At 51.3% G+C, this 20,985-nt stretch overlaps 2 protein-coding genes across 4 annotated transcripts in view; one reads left to right on the forward strand and one right to left on the reverse strand.

Annotated features, from left to right (window-relative positions):
- The window catches only part of LOC116947266 (alpha-actinin-2), a 48,841-nt gene extending 47,229 nt beyond the window's left edge, over nucleotides 1–1,612 (reverse strand). The window contains exon 1 of the mRNA XM_032962795.2: nucleotides 1,123–1,612. Coding sequence (XP_032818686.1) covers nucleotides 1,123–1,263 — 141 coding nt within the window. The 5' untranslated portion in view covers nucleotides 1,264–1,612. The remainder of the gene's footprint in view (nucleotides 1–1,122) is intronic.
- Nucleotides 1,613–10,084: 8,472 nt separating this feature from the next.
- The window catches only part of HEATR1 (HEAT repeat containing 1), a 30,202-nt gene continuing 19,301 nt past the window's right edge, over nucleotides 10,085–20,985 (forward strand). Inside the window, exons 1-15 of one of the 3 annotated variants that reach the window (XM_032962790.2) lie at nucleotides 10,085–10,226; nucleotides 10,746–10,830; nucleotides 12,090–12,255; nucleotides 13,045–13,261; nucleotides 13,873–14,014; nucleotides 14,484–14,585; nucleotides 15,274–15,411; nucleotides 15,891–16,108; nucleotides 16,595–16,749; nucleotides 17,218–17,314; nucleotides 17,773–17,904; nucleotides 18,384–18,501; nucleotides 18,795–18,902; nucleotides 19,794–19,889; nucleotides 20,103–20,194. In XM_032962790.2, the coding sequence (XP_032818681.2) occupies nucleotides 12,114–12,255; nucleotides 13,045–13,261; nucleotides 13,873–14,014; nucleotides 14,484–14,585; nucleotides 15,274–15,411; nucleotides 15,891–16,108; nucleotides 16,595–16,749; nucleotides 17,218–17,314; nucleotides 17,773–17,904; nucleotides 18,384–18,501; nucleotides 18,795–18,902; nucleotides 19,794–19,889; nucleotides 20,103–20,194 (1,757 nt within the window). In that variant the 5' untranslated portion in view covers nucleotides 10,085–10,226; nucleotides 10,746–10,830; nucleotides 12,090–12,113. The other 2 variants (XM_032962792.2, XM_032962791.2) reach the window with 2 other exon arrangements.

A 20,985-nucleotide genomic window follows, 5' to 3' on the forward strand; every position in this document is an offset into this window, starting at 1 on the left:
GTGCTCAGCAGCATCAGGTTTTATTTTTAGAGGATGCTTGAGCCGAGGAGAGAAGTCGGGGGTGGTGTATGAGGAATGGGGGCGGGGGGGGTGTGACAAGGGGGGGGGGAGGGGGGGATCATGCAGCCAGTTGGGGGGGGAGGCGATTCATAATCCGGCAACTTGGAGTAGCCGACTCACAATAGCAAGGAGGTAACAAATGTAACATCGACAGGAGGGTCAGAGGCGCATCAGGCGATGACTAAAACCAAATCCGAGATTCTCACGCGGTGGGGTGAGAGACCACACAGCCTGCGGACGGATGCACTTAGATACGAGTCGCCGTTTGTGCGGAGATATACAGGTGTGTGCGCGAGTGGAACACTGATGTACAGATAGACGTATGTGTACACATACAGGTGTGCGTGCGAGTGGAACACTGGTGTACAGATAGACGTATGTGTTCACATACAGGTGTGTGTGCGAGTGGAACACTGGTGTACAGATAGACGTATGTGTTCACATACAGGTGTGTTGAGATACATGGGTACATGTGTCCAGCGTAAAGACAAAGGTCTCTCGTGTTGTTTGCGAGCACCTATTAAGGCCGCACGATGTTATGGGGAGGTGTGGCCAGTACAGCACAAACAACAGCCGTAATTCGCCACTAAGTGACGTCTCTACGGCCCCTGTGCCAGGCTAGGTGCACCTCGAGGCTCTTCATATGGCTTCATAGCTACAGACACACATACGCACATACACAAAGACCCCCGTATGAAGGCCGGCACGGCACACGGGGGGGTGGGGTGACCATCATCACGCCTGGCCGCCTTTGTCTCCTCAGTGCCGATGTTTACACACCGCACCAGGTACTCATCTGAAGTTCAGTCGACTTCGGGGAGGCCCAGGATCGGTTCAGATAATCATCATTGGCGTTGGCCGTGAGCGGGAATCGAACTCGTGTCGCCCGATTCGTAGCGCTGCGCGCTAACCACTACACTACCACTGACCACTACAAAGACAAAGGTCCACAGTATAGCCTGAACAGACTGTTGGGGCAAGTGCTGTTAGCGAGCACCACTACACACATACTCACACACGAAGATAACGCGGACACACACGGACACACGGACACACACCCACCTTGCGCTGCTGCTTCTCCCAGGCGGGGTCAAGGAGGAGGTCACGGTCCCAGTCATCCTCCTGCCCCATGTAGCTATGCTCGCCGCCGTACTCGTGCTGGATGTACTGGTACTGCACGCTGTTCTGCTCTAGCGTCTCCATCGTGCTGACGAGTCTGGTTGCTGGCGATGACCTCCTTGAATTTTTTGTCTGTTGTTGCAAAATGTCACTTTTTTTTACAATAATGTCTCTCACCGCGGTGCTTCCTCTAGGTGAGAGAGTGGTGTGTAAGTGTCTCTGCGTGTGTGCGTGGTCTGCCTCTAATATAATCCCTGTGCCTATATATATCCCTCTATTTTCTTAAAATGTGTTGATCTCTCGATCCCGATATCTCTGAAGTTCTACGCAGAAGACACGGACGGGATGGCCTCGTGCGCCGCAGTCGCCCCCGACTGAAGCAAGAACCCCTCCGCTCCAAGCCTCATAGAGTCATGGGGGGTGCGAGTTGGGGTAGGAGGGGTGGTGATGGGGGCGGTGATGGGGGTGTTGGAGGATGGCGGTGGGGGGGGGGGTGCTGATAGGGATGAGGGAGAGATAGAGAGGGGGGTCGTGGTGTGGTAGAGGGACAGTTTGGGGGGGGGTGGGAGGGAGGAGCGAGGGTCCAGGATGTTCCGATTAGGTACCTCCGTGGTGGACCAGATAATTGAGCTGATGCCTCCCGTCTGACATCAGCGCCTCCACACGGCAATATCATCATCATCATCACCACCTTAATTACTGTTGCTCTGTTGAACAGATGTGTGTCTGTCTGCCGTTATTCTGCTAATAATTGAGAGCGGTACGGTGATGAGGAACGCACCGCGAATCAGAAAAAAACTACAATAATCATAATTCCCAAGTGCTTTACGCACGTTGTTTATTCGCTGCCGACGAGAGAGATCGTGACCTGAGCTGGAGAGCCGCCTCAACCACGTTCAGTGGAGAGAGCGAGCCAACAGTTCGGCCACGATCCCCCCCCCTTCACCGCCATCTGTGACTCACAAAGCAAGACGCGTCGGCGGACGAATGCCATAGAGAGCACGCGACAGTGCGCGCATGGACAAGGCGAAGATCGAGAGAGTGGGGATCGCACGCCATATACTTTCAGCGCCACCCATTGCGGCGAATGTGCGACAGCTGCTCGGAGCACGGCCAGCGGTACACAATTTATAAATAAATGAGCGAAATCCTTAATGGGGGTGGGGTGACGTAATGGGGGGGCTCCTTCTTCGGGCTGCCAGGATCCCCCCCCGTGGGCGCGGGATGGGGGCTAAGATGGACGAGGGGGAGGAGTGTTGGGGCCAGAGGAACCAAGTCAAACTGAGAGGAGACAAACACTGCCTGTGTGTGCGTCTCTCTCTGTGCCCACAGAACCCGAAGCTCACAATCGCTTGGGGATTTGACGGACGCGTGGCAGCGATGTTGAAATTGGGCGGGGGTCATATGCCACCGATGGATATGCGACTGTACAACCTTATTGCCAATCCACTGCTGGATGAGGACTTCCCAGAAGAGGAGATGTGACGGGGGTGGGGCAGAGAGAGAGAGAGTGTGAGAGGGTCAGGCTGCAAAGGGGCAGGGGCGGCGGGGGGAATGGTGGGGGGGGGCGAGAAAAGGGAGGAGGATGGTGGTGGCGGGGGGGCTGTCGAAGCGGGTATCGCGATGTACCCGTTCGGTCGCACGGCCCCCCACGCAACAGCTGAGCGCGATAAATAGTGACTGACGCGATTCCCTCTACCCCCCCCCCTCCACCCCACCCACCCTCGCCTGCCTCCCCTTTCCACTTCTCGCCCCCCGCGATGGTATGGAACTCCCGACACGTGGACTGCGGAACGCGCACGCACGCACACGGCCGAGCTTCGGACTCAAACCAAAACCACGCCGGTTTTGGGTGGGTGGTGTCCTGCCATTGTTCAGGGTTAGTAGATCGGAGGAAAGATAATCCGTTTGTTGTTCACCTAAAGTCCTAAACCGTCGGGTTTTGCTCGCCATGTAATGTGGCCTGACCCCAAAACAAACAAGGATTATCGCCATCATCAAATGTGTGTTCTTACAACGCGTGGAGTATCCTCCAGCCAGTAAAACACAGTACAGCAAGTGGGTTCGCGGAGCTCCTCTGCATCAGGGGAGTATTGAGTCTTCTCTGACGCGTGTTCGGGTTGTACCGCGTGCCGCTCGGAACGATGTCCGACGTTCCCAGACAGGACCCTCCTGAAAAGGAGTCTTGACACTCAGCGAAGTCATCCTGGGTGAATCAAAGAGAATCGCAATTATACAACCGCGCCCTGGCATTCATCGTCATGATCAGCCACGATCCATCCACTGCTGGATGAAGGGGTCCCCAAGCCACCAGTCCACCCAGCCGCTGCACGCGAGCTGGTTGGCCCTGGCGTTCAGAACGAGGAGAGTTGAAAGCGATGCACAACGTCCTCTTGGTGATGCAGAAGCAACACCAAAGAGGGAGGGCGAGTGAGTGATTGGGGTACCACATCAGCCCCCCACCTTGCATCAGCCGCTCGCCCCCCCCCCCGCCACCATACACAAAGCCCCCCCCCACTTCTGTCCTGTGCTGCATGCGCTGTGATACGTCTACTGTATGTGCACAAATGTGAAGTCACGATTTTTTTTGTGTTCAGGGTGCTTACGTTGTTGAGGAGTTGGTAAAAGTAGGACACGATGTGGGGGTGTCCGAGTGATTATGTTTGGCTTGGTCAGCAGCTGCCTTACCAATATCAAGTGACCGCCCTTGCGTGCTAACGCAGAGAAGAGTTTGTGTTAGTGGAAGGTAACTTCTGGTTATCACGTCTCATCCCTCTTATTCTATTCCATCTTATCTAATATCCTTCAATCTCATACGAGCTCATCTCACCTCATCCTACAGTCAGGGAAAAAAAGTATTAGATCCCCTGCTGATTTTGTACGTTTACCCACTGACAAATAAATGATCAGTCTATAATTTTTATGGTAGGTTTATTTGAACAATGAGAGACAGAATAACAACAAGAAAATCCAGAAAAACGCATGTCAAAAATGTTATAAATTGATTTTCATTTTAATGAGGGAAATAAGTATTTGACCCCCTCTCAATCAGAAATATTTTTGGCTCCCAGGTGTATTTTATACAGGTAACAAGCTGAGATTAGGAGCACACTCTTAAAGGGAGTGCTCCTAATCTCAGCTTGTTACCTGTATAAAAGACACCTGTCCACAGAAGCAATCAATCAATCAGATTCCAAACTCTCCATCATGATCAAAACCAAAGAGCTCTCCAAGGATGTCAGGGACAAGATTGTAGACCTACACAAGGCTGGAATGGGCTGAGAAGGTGACAACAGTTGGCGCGATTATTCGCAAATGGAAGAAACACAAAAGAACTGTCAATCTCCCTCGGCCGGGGGCTCCATGCAAGATCTCACCTCGTGGATTTGCAATGATCATGAGAACGGTGAGGAATCAGCCCAGAACTACACGGGAGGATCTTGTCAATGATCTCAAGGCAGCTGGGACCATAGCCACCAAGAAAACAATTGGTAACACACTACGCCGTGAAGGACTGAAATACTGCAGCGCCCGCAAGGTCCCCCTGCTCAAGAAAGCACATATACATGCCCGTCTGAAGTTTGCCAATGAACATCTGAATAATTCAGAGGACAACTGGGTGAAAGTGTTGTGGTCAGATGAGACCAAAATGGAGCTCTTTGGCATCAACTCAACTCGCCGTGTTTGGAGCAGGAGGAATGCTGCCTATGACCCCAAGAACACCATCCCCACCGTCAAACATGGAGGTGGAAACATTGTGCTTTGGGGGTGTTTTTCTGCTAAGGGGACAGGACAACTTCATCGCATCAAAGGGACGATGGACGGGGCCATGTACCGTCAAATCTTGGGTGAGAACCTCCTTCCCTCAGCCAGGGCATTGAAAATGGGTCGTGGATGGGTATTCCAGCATGACAATGACCCAAAACACACGGCCAAGGCAACAAAGGAGTGGCTCAAGAAGAAGCACATTAAGGTCCTGGAGTGGCCTAGCCAGTCTCCAGACCTTAATCCCATAGAAAATCTGTGGAGGGAGCTGAAGGTTCGAGTTGCAAAACGTCAGCCTCGAAACCTTAATGACTTGGAGAAGATCTGCAAAGAAGAGTGGGACAAAATCCCTCCTGAGATGTGTGCAAACCTGGTGGCCAACTACAAGAGACGTCTGACCTCTATGATTGCCAACAACGGTTTTGCCACCAAGTACTAAGTCATGTTTTGCAAAGGGGTCAAATACTTATTTCCCTCATTAAAATGCAAATCAATTTATAACATTTTTGAAATGCGTTTTTCTGGATTTTTTTGTTGTTATTCTGTCTCTCACTGTTCAAATTAACCTACAATTAAAATTATAGACTGATCATTTCTTTGTCAGTGGGCAAACGTACAAAATCAGCAGGGGATCAAAAACTTGTTTCCTTCACTGCATATACTCCTCAGTGTTATCCCATCGCATCCCCTTCCATCTTCTCCCTTTCCACCTCATGCCATCTCCTCTATATTCATCTCCCATTCCATCTCATCTCCTCCAACTCCATCCCATCGCACCCCCTTTCATATCATCCCTTTCCATCTCACAAATCTCCCATTCCATCTCATCTCCTCCCTCTCCATCCCACCCCCTTCGATCTGCTCCCTCTTAATCCCATCCAATCTCCTCCCTCTCAATCCCATCCCCTTCCGTCTGCTCCCTCTCCATCTCATCCCATCTCCCCCCTCTCCATCCCATCCCACCCCTTCTGTCTGCTCCCTCCCCATCTCATCCCATCTCCTCCCTCTCCATCGCATCCCCTTCGATCTGCTCCCTCTTAATCCCATCCAATCTCCTCCCTCTCAATCCAATCTCACCCGTTCTGTCTGCTCTCTCCCCATCTCATCCAATCTCCTCCCCTCTCCCTCCCACCCCATCCCCTGCTATCTCCTCCGTCTCAATCCAATCTCACCCCTTCTGTCTGCTCCCTCCCCATCTCATCCAATCTCCTACATCTCTCCATCCCATACCCTGCTATCTCCTCCCTCTCAATCCCATCTCATCTCCCATCTCCATCCCATCCGATCCCCTTCTATCTGCCCTCTCCCCATCTCATCCCATGTCCTCCCTCCCATCCCACCCCCTTCGATCTCCTCCCTCTCAATCCCATCCCCGTCTATCTGCTCCCATGCCGTCAGGCGAGGACCTCTGTATTGGTACTGTAGCCCATGTCTCGGCTGCCCCCCACCACCGCCCCTGCTCTGGTTTCCGCGCCCCCGCCCGCCGCTCGGAGTATAAATAACCGAGCCACGCCGCCTCGACTCACGCAGATTATTCATAGCCACGGGGCGCTGCCTCGAGTCAAAAAAAATATACTGACGAGGTCAAAGAATCCACTAGTACGGGGTTTATACTCTGCGCATGGGTATGGGTTGGGTTATTGTTAGGGCTCGGGTTAAGGTTAGGGTTAAGGGTAAGAACAGCCCTGAAGTTAAAATGTTGAGTGCAGTTTTTGTTTATTAATAAGGTTAGGTATAGGGTTAGTTTTTGGGAAGAGATGAGGTTATGTGTGTGGATATGATCGTGGGTATAGAGCTAGTTTTTTGCGGTCGGGTTAGCGATAGGCATATGGTAAAGGGTAGAACTAGTTGTAGAGGTAGGGTATGGCTATGGTAAAGGGTAGAGTTCGTAGTAGAGGTCGGCTGAAAGTTGTGCTAGAGTGTGAACAAGGTTAGGGTAGGCAGTATGTATAGGCAGTGATGTTGTTAGGGAAAGTCTAGGATTGGTGTAGATCAGTGTCAGGATAGAATTCAGGGATAGGTTTCAGGTAGGAATAGTGATAGGTTAGGTTTATGTTTATGGGATACACGTATAGGGTGGGGGATAGGTAGGGATGGGGTCAGTGTAAAGATATAGGTAGGGATAGAGTTATGTTAGTGATAGGATTGAAAACTAGAGGCGGTGTTCAGTCTGGCGTAGCGATCGTCTATAGCTATGCTGAATGCAATACCCTCCACAATACTCTTTGGTTCTTTCGGTAAAGTCACGTAGGTATAAAATAAAAAAAATATAATATTTTATACCTTCGTGACTTTACCGAAAGAACCAAAGCGTATGGATTCCTGCAGTCACGAAAGCTTCAAATCACCCTCCACAATGTTCAACATGTCATTAACGTGTACAGCCCACTCGCCAATCCACTGCTGGATGAGATCCTCCTCACGCCTTCTCGCTAATCGCGGGGGTCATTTGACCATACTTCACCACGACGGTCAAGGCGTGGTACACGCGGTGAAGGTAGTGGAAGGCTTTCCCCAGCGCAATGGATGTCGATGCACTGCCCTCTGCTGCCCACTTACGGTATCGATGTTTGTACGGCAGTGACTGGCCCCGTGTTGTGATACAACGGTGCAAAATAAATAATATACATTTTTTTAAAACGCGCTTTTATGAAATGTGCTAGTAATGGAAGAACTCCACGACTCCAGGAAGTGGCCCCGAAGCTCGCCGTAACGTAAGAGACTGTGGCCAATTACAGCCAACGTCAGTTGACAGTGGACAATTAGACCCAAGCCGAAACATTACATATACAAAATTATATTTAAAAATATACATATTTAATTTTTATGATAGAATATAGTATTGTCATCAGTATGACATACGTATACCAAGTTTGCAGTCGATACCACATTGGGAAGTGGGTTAAAATTGAGTTACAAGATTTGAGGATACAACAACAGCAACAGAGTTAAATGAAAGCGTGTAAAGACCGGTGCGGCCCTACAATTTCTCGCTCACGCCACTGCCTGCGGAAGGAGCCTCCACTGGAAGGGAGCTCTCGGAGAGTATTTGGCCTACTCTTCCAAGCCGGTCAGACGTCTTGGATGAGGTGGAAGAACCCACACTTTACCCCGCCACACGCGATCTCCAGATCATAGACTTTAACTGTGGTGTTGCACCCATTTATGTGGCTCCTGGGTTGGACTGCAGAGGAGAGAGGGGGGGTATAAAAAAACATCTGAATCAGAAAGCTCAAGCGGCAACCTCTGGCTTGCAGGTCCGGTGGCTAGGAGATGTTAACTCCCTCCCCTGGTATACAGGAGTTCGTGGGTTCGATCCTGACCCTGACGCCTGCTGTATATTTGGAGTTTGCGTGTCTCTCCTTCCCCGTGGTCGCGTGGATTTTTCTCCGGGTCCTCCGGTTTTTCCCCTCCACATTTACAATCAACATCACGCGTTTAGAGTATCTGGCTGCTATAATTGTCCACATGATGATAAGCCACTTCGTTGAGGTGTCCATTTGTGGCCAGGTCGCTTCTGAAAAAGAGCGATTATAGCTCAGTGGGCCTTACCTGGTAAAATGAAAAGTTTCGTTAAGTTTATGAATCGTGAAGTTGCCCGTACTTTTTGGCCACAAGATCTGCTGTTGTCACTGTGCAAGCCTATAGTCCAGCACTGTGGAGACAGCAGCAGCTAGGGCAGTGCCGGATTAAGCTCGTGCGGGGCCTGTAGCATATGTTATAAAGGAGCCCTAAATAAAAAAAACCCCACAAATATTAAAACATCAATGTTTAACTTGCACAGTAAAGTAATTGTATTTTTTCATTTGCTATACAGCCAGATAATACGACAACCCGCTAACGTTAAACGCCCAGTCGTTCATAAAAGTTGAAGGCAGTATAGTACTATAGTAATAGAGCAAGTGCAGAATCACTGAACCGGAATTTATAGCTTGAAAGCATTTAGCGCGGGGCCCTTAAAATTGCGGGGCCCGTAGCATATGTAGCTACTTTTGCTACGAGGATAATCCGACACTGAGCTAGGGGTTGGTAAATCACCGCACAGATGGAGCGAAACTACCTATCCTCTGTGGGCATCGAGGGGGAGCCCATACCCTTCCCTGGATCGCCAGCAGATGGCGGTACAGCAAGTGGACTCATCGCCATCTGTTTCCATCTGTACGGGGATAGAGTGTTGCCCCTCTCGCACATGTATGGGCACACAGATTGGCTGAAAAAATTTTACAAGTAATAAGCCTCCTGAAAAAAAATGTTTTTATGCGACTCCTGGATAAATAAGTAAATTAAGTTAAACTCAAATTAAATACTGTAACTCCTGGTGATGGGGTTTTCCCGTCATGTGCCTCCGGTTATCGCGGTTGGCTACGTACGGTGCGAAAGAAATTCAACACACACGTACACAATTCTGTATATCGCATGATGAAGCTGGGTTGTTGTAATCGCCAGCGACACGTCGCACGCGACTCGAATTGTAAATGTTGTGGGGTGTTTCTCTCCATCGCACCCCGGCGGTGTGCTGAAGTAGTAACGAACTGGCACGTTCACGTGACAAACCTCACTTTATATTGGCTGTGTCGGGTGGTGCCTGCCGGGTTTAACGACACATTTATATTCACGCAATCTAACCTCCCCACCCCACTCCCCCTAAGAAATAAAACCTTTATTGCGTATGCGTGTACATTTAGACACGTGCGTTTAGACCGTTTCGATGATTTTGATGTCCAAATGATAAGCCACTTTGTTGAGCTATTATTTGTGGCCAGGTCGCTTTAAAAAAAAACAAGTTAATAACTCAGTGGGGCTTTGTTTGGTAGGATTCGGAATGGTTTAGTTTTTATTTGTATGCGTATGCGTTTGAGTGATTTGTTTAACATTGCTTGTACTTTGCACTCATACCACGTGTCTGTATTGTTCGTTCTTCCCCGCCCCGACTGGGACATCTGTGAAAAAAAGAGCTTTGTAGCTCATCGGATTCCCCCACGACAAATACAACATTCTAATTCTGTACACAGCATGTAACTGTTGCAGGGCTGCGCCTTTGACTCCTCTGCCCCACGTGACCCGCCTTTACAATTCCCTACAGCGGACACGTGGGCGCGCGGCGGCGGCGGTGGTGGGGGGGTGGAAGTGCCATGCGCGCGCCGTGATTGGCTCAATCCGCGCCACGTGGTGCCCTGTGCGCGGATGCTCATGCGCGGCGGGGAAATTTGTGAAGCGGCTCTGAGGCCCGAGTGGTGGGTGCGCGAAAGTAGTGCACACGTGGGGGGGATTTTCGCCGATCGGTGAGTGCCGACTTCTTATCCTTCGGTTAATTGTCTAATCTTTGTGTTATTGTTGTTGTTACAATGTTCACGCGTTCACCGAGTCGCGCTTTAGCCGCCCCGCCGCCTTCGCGTTGTTATTGTTCACACAGTCTTGGGTATAATTGTGGTAAATGTGGGACTTACACGTGGTTCCGGCCTAAGGCTTGCCGAGTGAGTTATTCGGGATTCCTCCACCGATGAGGCTTCAGGAGCCAAACAGACTCGGACAGTTTGTCTTTAAATTAATTAAGAGTGTTCGTTCATATATACCCTGTCTACTCCGCTGCTGGATGAAGCCCGCCACGCCGTTACCTGCTTGAACCATACTTCACCACGCTGGTCAATGCGGGTTGGTGAAGGGTCGCGGGGGGTGAGGGGAGGTTCATGGCGAGGACTCCCAGGGCCACTGATGCTAGCGCGTGCTCTGGAATTGAATCGGAATCTTTATTCGTACTGGAGGAATCCGATGAGCTGTTAAGCTCTTTTTTTCTTTCACAGACGTCCAGAAAGGTGGCGGGTCAGAAAGTTACAACAAACAATACAGTACTAAAAAAACCGACAGGGAGTGAAACGTTTAGCAAAGGTAAGCGAATAACAATACGTATTAAAGATAGATCAAGTATAGAAGTTCAAATTGCACCGCCACCACCCCGACCACCGCAAGGCAGCTTAATATCAACAATAATGACGACAATAATAATGATCATAACCCAATAATGATGGCCATACCACAATCATAATGACCATAACAGTAATATGAATGGCCATACATAACACAATAATAGTCAACACTATAATAATAACGGCTATAATATGAATAGTCATAACACAATAATAATAATGGCCATAACACAATAATAATAGCCATAACAATAATAATGGCCATAACACAATTATAATAACAATAATAACCATAACAATTATAATGGCCATAACACAATAATAATAACAATAATAGCCAAAACACACTGATAATGACCATAACACACTGATAATGGCCATAACACAATAATAATGGCCATAACAATAATAATGGCCATAACACAATTATAATGGCCATAACACAATTATAATGGCCATAACACAATTATAATGGCCATAACACAATTATAATGGCCATAATAATAATGGCCATAACACAATAATAATGGCCATATAACAATAGCCATAACACAATAATAACGGCTATAATATGAATGGTCATAACACAATAATAATGGCCATAACACAATAATGGCCATAACACAAGTGTGTTGGACCTCTCTCGGGGCTGATGCTGCCTACAGCTTCCTCTGGAGGAGGCCCTACCACCAGCAGTGGTGCGAGATGGGAATTGCAGGGCTCCGCCTTTAGCTTGTCCACCTTTATCGAACCGTGGGGTAGTGTGTATTGCATAATCCGTTATTGTTCGACGTGATCAATTTATAGATACCCAACTGATATTTAACGACCCCTTTTTTTACAGGCGATTAGGTTTTGTGAAGGTGATGGTTCCATATCTTAAAGGAGAGTACTACAATATTTAATAGGCATATTGATATATCTGCTTTGAAGAAGGGCCATTTCCAGAAACGTCGCCTATAATGTTTTTTCCCTTGAAGCCGACATAACATAGGCCTGTTTGTCCATTGCGTGACATCGCACGCAATGCCTAATAATGATGGTGATGATGATGGACCGACACCAATCTCGCCTCGATTCCCTTGCGCAGGATCGGTGCAGGGACCTGGGCAGCGAAACCAGGAGAAGCAGGCCCTGGCCTCGGGCACACTGGACCGTGGCTATGTTAAATAAACAAATAGCAAATTAATTATCCACAATGTTTTTCATCCTTGATTTTAGTATTTTTAAACGGAGCCGGTGAAGATGACGTCCCTCGCCAATCAGCTGCGCCGCCTGGCGCTGCCGCAGACGGACCAGAGTCTGCTGATGCGCAAGGAGCGCGCGTCGCTGCTCTTTGACCCCAAGGAGGCGGCCTCCCTCGATGGCGACTTCTTCCACGCGATCGGTACGACGGAGAACTTCTCGTCGGTGCACGGGTTAGGGATTCACAGCGGTGAGAGCCCCCTGCCCTGTGGAGAGAAAAAGGGTTTTAAATCGGTGCCTATGACCCGCTCTGACGTTTGGACGGAAAATGTAGGCACAGTGTCGGCAAGGTTGCCGTGAGCCAATTCTTTGGGAATCAAACGTGCTGGATCCTTGCATGTATAATCTCATTTTGGTGCGTATCGTTGAACGTGATATTGAAAAGTAGCATGACAATTTGTTTATTAAAAAGAGGTTTATTGGCGCATATTAGCTGCTATGACATACAGATCAGGAATTAAACACATTTTTTAAAAGTGCGCAAAAAGCGTAGCAAGATGGTTAATTGGAATTGCACCGAGGGACAGAGAGAAAATACCCTCGTTCGAGACGTCATGTTGACTTAAGAAAAGTTTTTGCTTGGTCAGGGTATGTCTCTAGAAGGGACGATGGTCGGACATTGGGAGCAATGAAATCAGCTCTCGTGCAGGAGCTCAATGGATTGTAACATCGCAAGAGCAAGAGATAATGGCGATGGCTCAGGGTAGCTAATGATGATGTGAGCGTTGAGAACTACAGTCCTCTTACAAAGGAGGTCTGGGACATGCAGCTAATGGGGAAGGAGAAATAATGAATCGTAATAATTTGTTCTTGTGCGCCACATTTGAATACCAGCGCAGGGCTGACGGCTCACAAAACGCACACACCGTTCACCATCGCAGCTGCTAGCTCGGTGAGAGACGGTGCCAATGCCGAGTTTTTCTCGCCGCAGGCTGCACCGGACTGGAGGAGCTGGCGGGAATCGAGCCGGCGTTCGACGACTTCCGCGACACGCTGTTCAGCGAGGCGTCCAAGCGGATGGAGCGCAGCGTGCAGAGCCGCGACGTGAACGCGCGCCTCGACGAGAGCATCGCGCTCTTCCTCGCGCGTCTCTCGCCCTTCTTCCTGCTCCGCCCCGCGCACAAGTGCCTCGAGTGGCTCCTCTACAGGTATTGGCCGTTGCTATGTCTACGCAATTTAATTCAGACTTAAACAGCTCCCTCTGGGTAGACCGTATAGTCGTAATTATGTATGTTGAACTTCTTTCAACCAACCGCACCAATTGGAGGTGTGAGGGAAGGACAACAATCGATGGGATTCTATGATATATCGTACAGTTTATGGTCCCCAGCCCCAGACTAACGTATTGGCTGGATGTATTTCATCATCACTATCGTTGGCCATGATTAGTTGACCACAGGATGAAGGCCGCCCCAAGCCGCCACCATCTCTCACGGTCTTGCTATGGAACAATTCATCTTACTGCTGCACGAGTTGATTTCATCGCTCCATCTCTGCTGTGGGCTTACTCTCAAGCGAGTTCATTGCTTTGGCAGCCACTCCCGCCATTAATTTTGATCACCAGCGATCATCCCTGCTAGCCCATGATGTGTCCCTTCCCCCGGGCCCAACAGGCGACGTGGCAACTCCAGCATGCGTATTTTTTCTTCACACTGCCGTGGAACGTGCCGAATGTCACCTGCTGGTTGTTGAAACGCGCCGTGGTGACCACGGGCTCCCATAACCGCACACGCGTCCCCCCCCCCACCCCCCCCCCCAGGTTCCACATCCACCAGTACAACACGGAGGCACTGATCGGCTGCGTGCTGCCCTACCACGAGACCAAGGTGTTTGTGAGAGTCGTGCAGCTGCTCAAGATCAGCGAGCCTACGCACCGCTGGCACTGGCTCCACCCTTTGCAGGTTGGTGATTCAATAACAACAACCGTGGAGGCCGGGTGGCTCAGAGGTCAGAGCCGCCGAGCAGGTGATCGCTGAGATCCCTGCGTTTTGAATCCAAAATTCAGACGCGGTGGTCTCGGCCTAGTTACAAAAGGCTTCACGAACGTGGTTTCTGTAACATCTCCCAACACGCTTGTGTTATTAGTATTTAATTAGCAGTGTGAAAGTAAAACACGCTAATTCTATAAAATACAGAGCCCTCTTTATTCTGTGTGAATAGGGTACCTTTTTAGGAAGATGATGTAAAATGTATCCGTCATATCGATGTTCCAAACAACTTTTGTTTGATTAAACGGCACTTATTCGAGTAACCAAATGATTCAGAAATCCGGTAATTGTTGGTGAGTCGTCGGCACATTTACGCCAGAAAACTCGAAACACAAAGAAAGATCCGTCACCCTGCACGCCCCATCCGTGTCTCCGCTCGCAGAAACCGGGAGTGCCTCTGTCGCGGCGCACGCTCGTCATGCATTGCTACAAGGACCTGGGCTTCATGGATTTCATCTGCGGCCTGGTCACGCACGCCGTACAGGTATTGGCATCGCGTCGGCTGAACGCGCCGGCGCTTGGCGGTGCCCCGTGCGGGGTAACCGAGGCAACGGCCCGCTCGGGAATTTCGGGCGGCCGCGCGGTTTTAACGTCGCAAAAAAAAAAACGGTTCGCGGCGCAACAGCGGGATGCGTGACTGCTTGGCAACGCGATGATCCGTGAGCTCGTTTGTTTTCCCCGACATCGGTGGCTGCGTGTTGAGTTATGTAAATGTAACACAAGCAGCTAATTTAAGTCTTAATTTCCTTTTGAGTCGATGTTCTTTGATATTCGAAGTAAAGCAAACTCATTGGTCAATAACACATTGGTCAATAACAATGTGGCCTTAAAAGGGAGCATATATATAATAGGTGATGTTTCAAGCAATGGTCCTTCATAGCACACGAATGGAGAGGCGACAGAGACGGAGTCCATATTAAGGGTTGGAGACTGCACTTTACACCGTGGGGCTATCTAAACTGATTATTCGGCCCTTGGTAAGGAAAAAGTTCCACCGCGACGTTCGAAACTGGTTTCCGAATCCAGCCGCGAGAGCGTGCGCGGGGCGGAACGTGCGCTCGTGGCCGAACGGCACGCGCCGCGCGGCACGACCGCGAAGACCGATGCGGTCGCATTGCGTCCCCCGGCCGTCTCCGACGACGGATTTCCCGTCCCTCGTGCTCGCTGAGCAGGTGTTCGGCGAGCAGCCGTCGGCCGCATGCCAGCTTCGCGTCCTCTTCTCCTTCTACTCGTCCACGCTGGTGGCGGCGCTGGAGGCCGACCGCGTCACCGACACCGTCGTGGCCAAGCTGCTGCCCCATGTCCAGAAGGTGGGAGTCTCCTCGCACGCGCCGGAGATTCTCCGGGCACCGTTTGCGTGCGTTTTGTTTTCCTTCCGCGGCGCATTCGATGTTAACATCGTGCGTGTGTAGCGGGGGGGGGGGTGTCAGGGGAATGCGGTGGTGCATTGGTTAACGTGCTACCCTACGAACCCTGTGACCTAAGTTTGATTTCCATCCATGGGTAACATCGGTGGCGAATATTTGTATTTGTCTCGGGTCTCTGTGCGGTGGACTCAGCCTTTAATGATTCTTGGTGTAGTGTGTAAACATCTGGGCGAGGGATACGAAGGCAACCGGGGTGTGCTGTTTTCCACACCCACCCTCCCCATCATAGGCCGTGGCGGCCTTGATAGGCGCTCGCTAACAGTACTTCCCTTGACACTGTGTCAACTACACGGGGGATCCTTTGTTTTATCTTCTTGTGCGTGTTGTGTCGCGTGTCTTGTTGGCGTCGGCGCCGGCGGCAGGGCTTGCGCTCGGGCCTGACGGACTACTGGGCGTCGTCACTCATGCTGGTGGCGCAGCTGGCGGTGCGCGCCACGCTCGAGCAGTCGCTGGCCGAGACCCTGACCCTGCAGCTTGTGCGCTCGCTGGCGCGGCGGCGCAGAGACGCGGAGACGCGCGACGGCGTCGCCTGCCTCATCGTGCTGCTCCAGACGCAGCCCAGCAGGACGCTCAAAAAGAAGTGAGCGCTTTAACGAAGAAAAATACACGGACGAGTTGCTTCGTTGCAGATTATGGGCGAGTGTCCGTGAGTCGTCAAGATTGGCGAGTTGTTGTTGGTCTCGGGAAAAAAAGCAACGGTAAAATCTCTTGCGGTAAACTTCGTTTTTCACTTAACTTGGCTAAATTCCTGTTCTGAGATTTTTAAATATCAGTTTGATCGTTGTGCGACGACCATCGCTTTTGGTGGCAGGCTCGGTGTGAAAGCGCTGCCCCCCGACCGTGTGCTCGAGATCCACTTTCACAGGCCGTGCTCCCAACACGAAGGGTTGCACTGCGGTGCGAGCGTTCCGAATGGATGATACCTCAACTCACGACACCGATAACGCTATTGTGAAACAACCTTGGGGGGGGGGGGGAGGGAGTAAATTGTAATGTGCCTATAAAAGAAAATATTTTTACAAAACCTTGCCGACCGCGTCGCGCTTTCTCCATCGCGGCGTCGCAGGCCGTTCAACTGCCTGTGCTCGCTGGACGGGCTGCTGGAGACCCTGCGGGAGCTGGGCGCCACACACGACACTGCCCCGCTGCTCCGTGCCTTCCTGCCGCCCCTTGTCTCCGCCGCGCTTCAGCCGGTGCTGGCGCCAAATGACGCCGACGATGGTGAGAGAGCGGCGAGCACCCTGTTTTCCCGGCCAGACGAGCAATGGTAGAAGCGAAACAACTGGAATTAGCCGGCACAATTAGGAACGAGTTTTTAGATTGTAACATTGCAGACTTTGGATTATTGAGGACGATATTGTTAAAGTTTTTTTCTGGTATATATTAATGTGTGTTTCCACTAAATAAAAGTGACAATTTTGTAATAGGGTCAAATGTTTAGATTCTTTGGATTAATATAAAAGTCCGAAGAAACATCCGTTAGAGGACCTGTATCTGGTACGTCAGGTGACTAAATATTTAAGGTGAGAATATTTCTGAATTAATGCACTAGATGTACTTGGAAAGAGATGGTTGAGGCCTTTTCCCTTTTGGTGTGGGTTTCATCATTTGGCAACCGCTCGCGAACATCGTCCCCGCCCGAACCGTTGCCATGGCTGCAGTGTGAGGTTTTACATTCACGTCGTCCAGGTGAAGCTGCCAAGGATCTCCCTGCTCCAGATAAACTCCTCCTGCGTCTCGTCCGGGACATTCCGCTGGACCGCGGCATCGACACGCAGCTCATACGGTACCTGGCGACCCCTCAACCTTTTGCCCTTTAACCCTTTAACCCTTTAACCCTGACCCAACGAAGTTCCAGCAGCGTCACGCTCTAACCCTCCTGCCGAAGAGCAGGTCTGTGGTTAAAGTTTCCTCCGTCGTCATCATCAGCAACAATCATTATCCATCAGCCAATATCATTCCACGTATTCAAACCCAACACGCTCTCTGCAAGACGATAGCAAACAGCGCGGTGGGAGTGTTTCCTTCCTGCTGATCGTGAGCACGCCTTTGTGTCGTGTTATAGCGATCGATCCACACGTCTGTTTTAATAACAATACAACTTGTAACGCGCGCAGTATTTCACGGACGGAAATTAACCGTGACTCTTGAGGTCGCGGAGCCGAGGTCCATTGTTGCTCGAGAGCCGGGCAAGACTGGAGGTTGGGGTGGGGGCGTTGAACGTGGCGTGTTTACCTGCGACAGGCTGTTGCTGGAGGGCTACATGAGGAGGAGGGGAGTCGACTCAGCACAAGAGAGGGAGGAGGGCGGGGCATCGGATGGGCTCGCCGTCCTGCACCAGCGCCTCCTGCCCATCCTGCGGACGCTCGAGAAGAGGTGAGTGCCACCTCCTTATTCTCCCTGCTCTCCTTTCCCCACGCGCCCCCCTACCGCCTCGTTATTCTGACCTGGTGTCTTTTTGCGAAGACGCGACCTCAAGCGTGGACATAACGAGACGAGTGATAATTCACTTTTACAAATTCCAGGTGATTCTATAAATGTCCACGAATAGGGGTGGACCTGGGTTCGATTCCCGGCCGCGGTTAACATCCATGGTGAGTGATATCTGCACCAGTCTTGGGCCCTCCCCGAGGTCGAATCAGCCTTAAATGAGACAAAGGTGGCTGGGCATGGTGCTGGCCACACCCTACCGCTTTATGTGCATGTTCCACCTTAATAGGTGCTCTCTAATAACACTTTACCCCCAGCTGTCTTTGCTGTAGTGTTAGGATCTCTATCTTTAGTTGTACTCTAACGAGCTCGCGGTACCGGCTCCCGATTTATGATGAATTTCCTTCTCCTCCTCGTCGTGCTAGGTACACGGAGAGCTGGGACCAGGTGATGGCAGCTCACCTGCACGGGGAGAGCGCCGGCACAGGGAAGGAAGCATTCCACGACTTTATCTCGCTGGGCGCCGCCAGCGGGAAGCACCAGGTGACCTGCGGCAGAGAGCGTGGCAGTGGCCACCGGTGCCATGCTGGCAGGGTGGCGGCGGCCGTGGCAGACCGGGCGGCTGACGGCTCACTTTGGTCATTTGAGTAACCGCACGGATTGTTGTTACTGGAATAACTCAGCAGTAAACTGTAACTCGACGACATTAGCAAGTCGTGGCCGGGGTGAACGGATTTCTCCAGGGTAAAGAAGATTCTGATTAAAAAGATTATGATTCTGAGCGCGTGTGCGGCGGTGGCGGCGATGGTGACGAATCTGCTGTGTGGTGTCTCCAGCTGGTGCCCGACTCGGACACGTCGCTGCTGCTCAGCCTGCACCACCCGCAGGAGGCGGTGCGCTGCCTCGCACTCTCCCACCTCTGCACTCTGGTGCTGTCCGGCAAGGTATCGCGTCGCACGCTCCACATGCCCAGCGCAGCCACGTGCAGACAGTGCGACCCACTACAGGCAGATCTATAATTATTTGCGTTAATGGCCCGGAATCGAGATGAGCAGCAGGAGGGGCGTAGAGTCAAGGAATCGAGATGAGCAGCAGGAATAAGAGGAGGAGCGCCGGGCAGTATGCGAAGGAGGGGGAGACGTCATTATTGACTCAAGATGACGTAGATGAGAGGGTGGTGATGATGATGATGATGGGAGAGTGGAGGGAAGGGAGAGAGAAGATAGCAGGATGCAGAAGTGAGCTGCACGGAGGAGCAGCGTATGTTTTTACGAGGGGCAGCAGTGGGGACAGGGAATGGGTTCAGAGTGGGGGTGGCCACACATGAGTCATGTGGGGTTATAGGAGGATGGAGATGTTCCCGATGCTCTCAGACTCTCGGCAGCTGAGCAGGGTTGAGCCTCGACCGTGCTTGGGATAGGCGACCACCATGGAAAAAGCAGGTGAAGGTGAGATTTCCGAACGGATTCTTGATTTCACGGGATAACACCGGTAGCACAATCGGCGTTAATTGTTTAAATATACCAAAATAAAAGAGTAGAATATTTTAGCATAATCTGGCTTCTAAACAGAGGTTCGTTAAGGGACAGCACTTATTAACACAGGAAAACTCTGCAGTGACTCAGAAGGTTGAGTCTTGTCCATTAGAAAATGATGATTGTCACGATGATCGTGATGATTATGATGACGGTTGATAGTAATGATGATCGTTATGATCATTATGATTGTGATGATGATGGTGACGATGGTGATTGTGACGATATTGCCAGCATTGTGACCTTCGTCTGAAAATCTCCACCCCCCACCCCAACACCACCCCCCCTCCCCCCCCCCAGGAAGGCTTTGGTGAGGAGTTCCTGACGGAGGCCGTGTGCAGCCGTCTCCACGACGACACGCCCGCTGTCGTGACCGCGGCGCTCGCCGCCCTAACGGTCCGAGCCCCTGCAGCGCCATCGGACTGTCGTCGTGTTCCATTATAATATTTTATTATTTTTAAACACCAACCAAATGTTAACTTGAGATGGCAAGTGGTGATTACTCGGCGGCTGAATTTGTTGATGCGTGGCGACGGACGCGCGTGATTGCCGCGGAGGTCACGTGGAGGTCCTTCGCGATGACTCTTTCTCGTTGCTCTCCTCGTTCAGACGCTCGGTGGACGGATCTGCTCGGTGGAGGCGAATTCGGTGCTCGTCAAACTGATACAGAAAATCGGGAGGCTGGAGCAACCCGAGCGATGGTGAGAGCTTAATCTATCTTGCGGCAGCACGGGTGGGGGGGGGGGGAGGGGGGGGCCGGCTGACAGGTGGGTGGGGGCTGAGGGGATGGGGACAGGGGGCGGCAGGGGGCATTGGAGGAGGGAATACGCCCGAGAATACTCGGGCAAGAGATGACGCGCCATGGCTGGAAGGGGACGATGAGCGGTGGCCCAGAGTAACGGCCGAGCGGCGGCCAAGGGAGCAGACAGGGCCGCCTAACCTCGAACTTAATCCTCCACGTTATTAATAGAGCAGTGACTTTATTCCACCGAGACGCTTCAGTGGAAGTGATCTGTATACTTTCTCCAAATGTCATGGCACGCATATGAGCGCATCGCAAAGTGACAGGAGCAGCCCTGAGCTCCGGTAACGTCCGATCCGGCACAGCGTGTTTAGTGGCAGCAGAGCGGTTCTCATTTTATCGACCCCGGAGATATGATGGGCTGAGCTAACACACCCCCACCTCAACCAGAATTTGAACTCTCAACTATTACTATTGTGAGTCGCTCGCTCGCCTGCTGAACCCCCTGGCCGGACTCAAGTGCTTGGTTCGTGCCGTGTCAGCGACGCGTCGGGGGGGGGGGGGGGTTGGGGGGGGGTTGGGGGGGGGTTGGTCTGGCGCCGTCAGCCAAGGAGCTTCCCCCATGCCACAATAGCCATGCTGCGTCCTAGCAGGGCATTACCCCGTCAGGAATCGTGTGCTGGGCTACCACGATTCGTTGGCATTTCAACCGCGGTTCCTTGGACTCCTCCAATCACGTCAAACCTAAAA

The sequence above is a fragment of the Petromyzon marinus genome, chromosome 29 (assembly GCF_048934315.1).
Source record: "Petromyzon marinus isolate PM22_M1 ecotype Great Lakes invasive population chromosome 29, UKy_Petmar_22M1.pri1.0, whole genome shotgun sequence".
Classification (NCBI taxonomy): domain Eukaryota; kingdom Metazoa; phylum Chordata; class Hyperoartia; order Petromyzontiformes; family Petromyzontidae; genus Petromyzon; species Petromyzon marinus.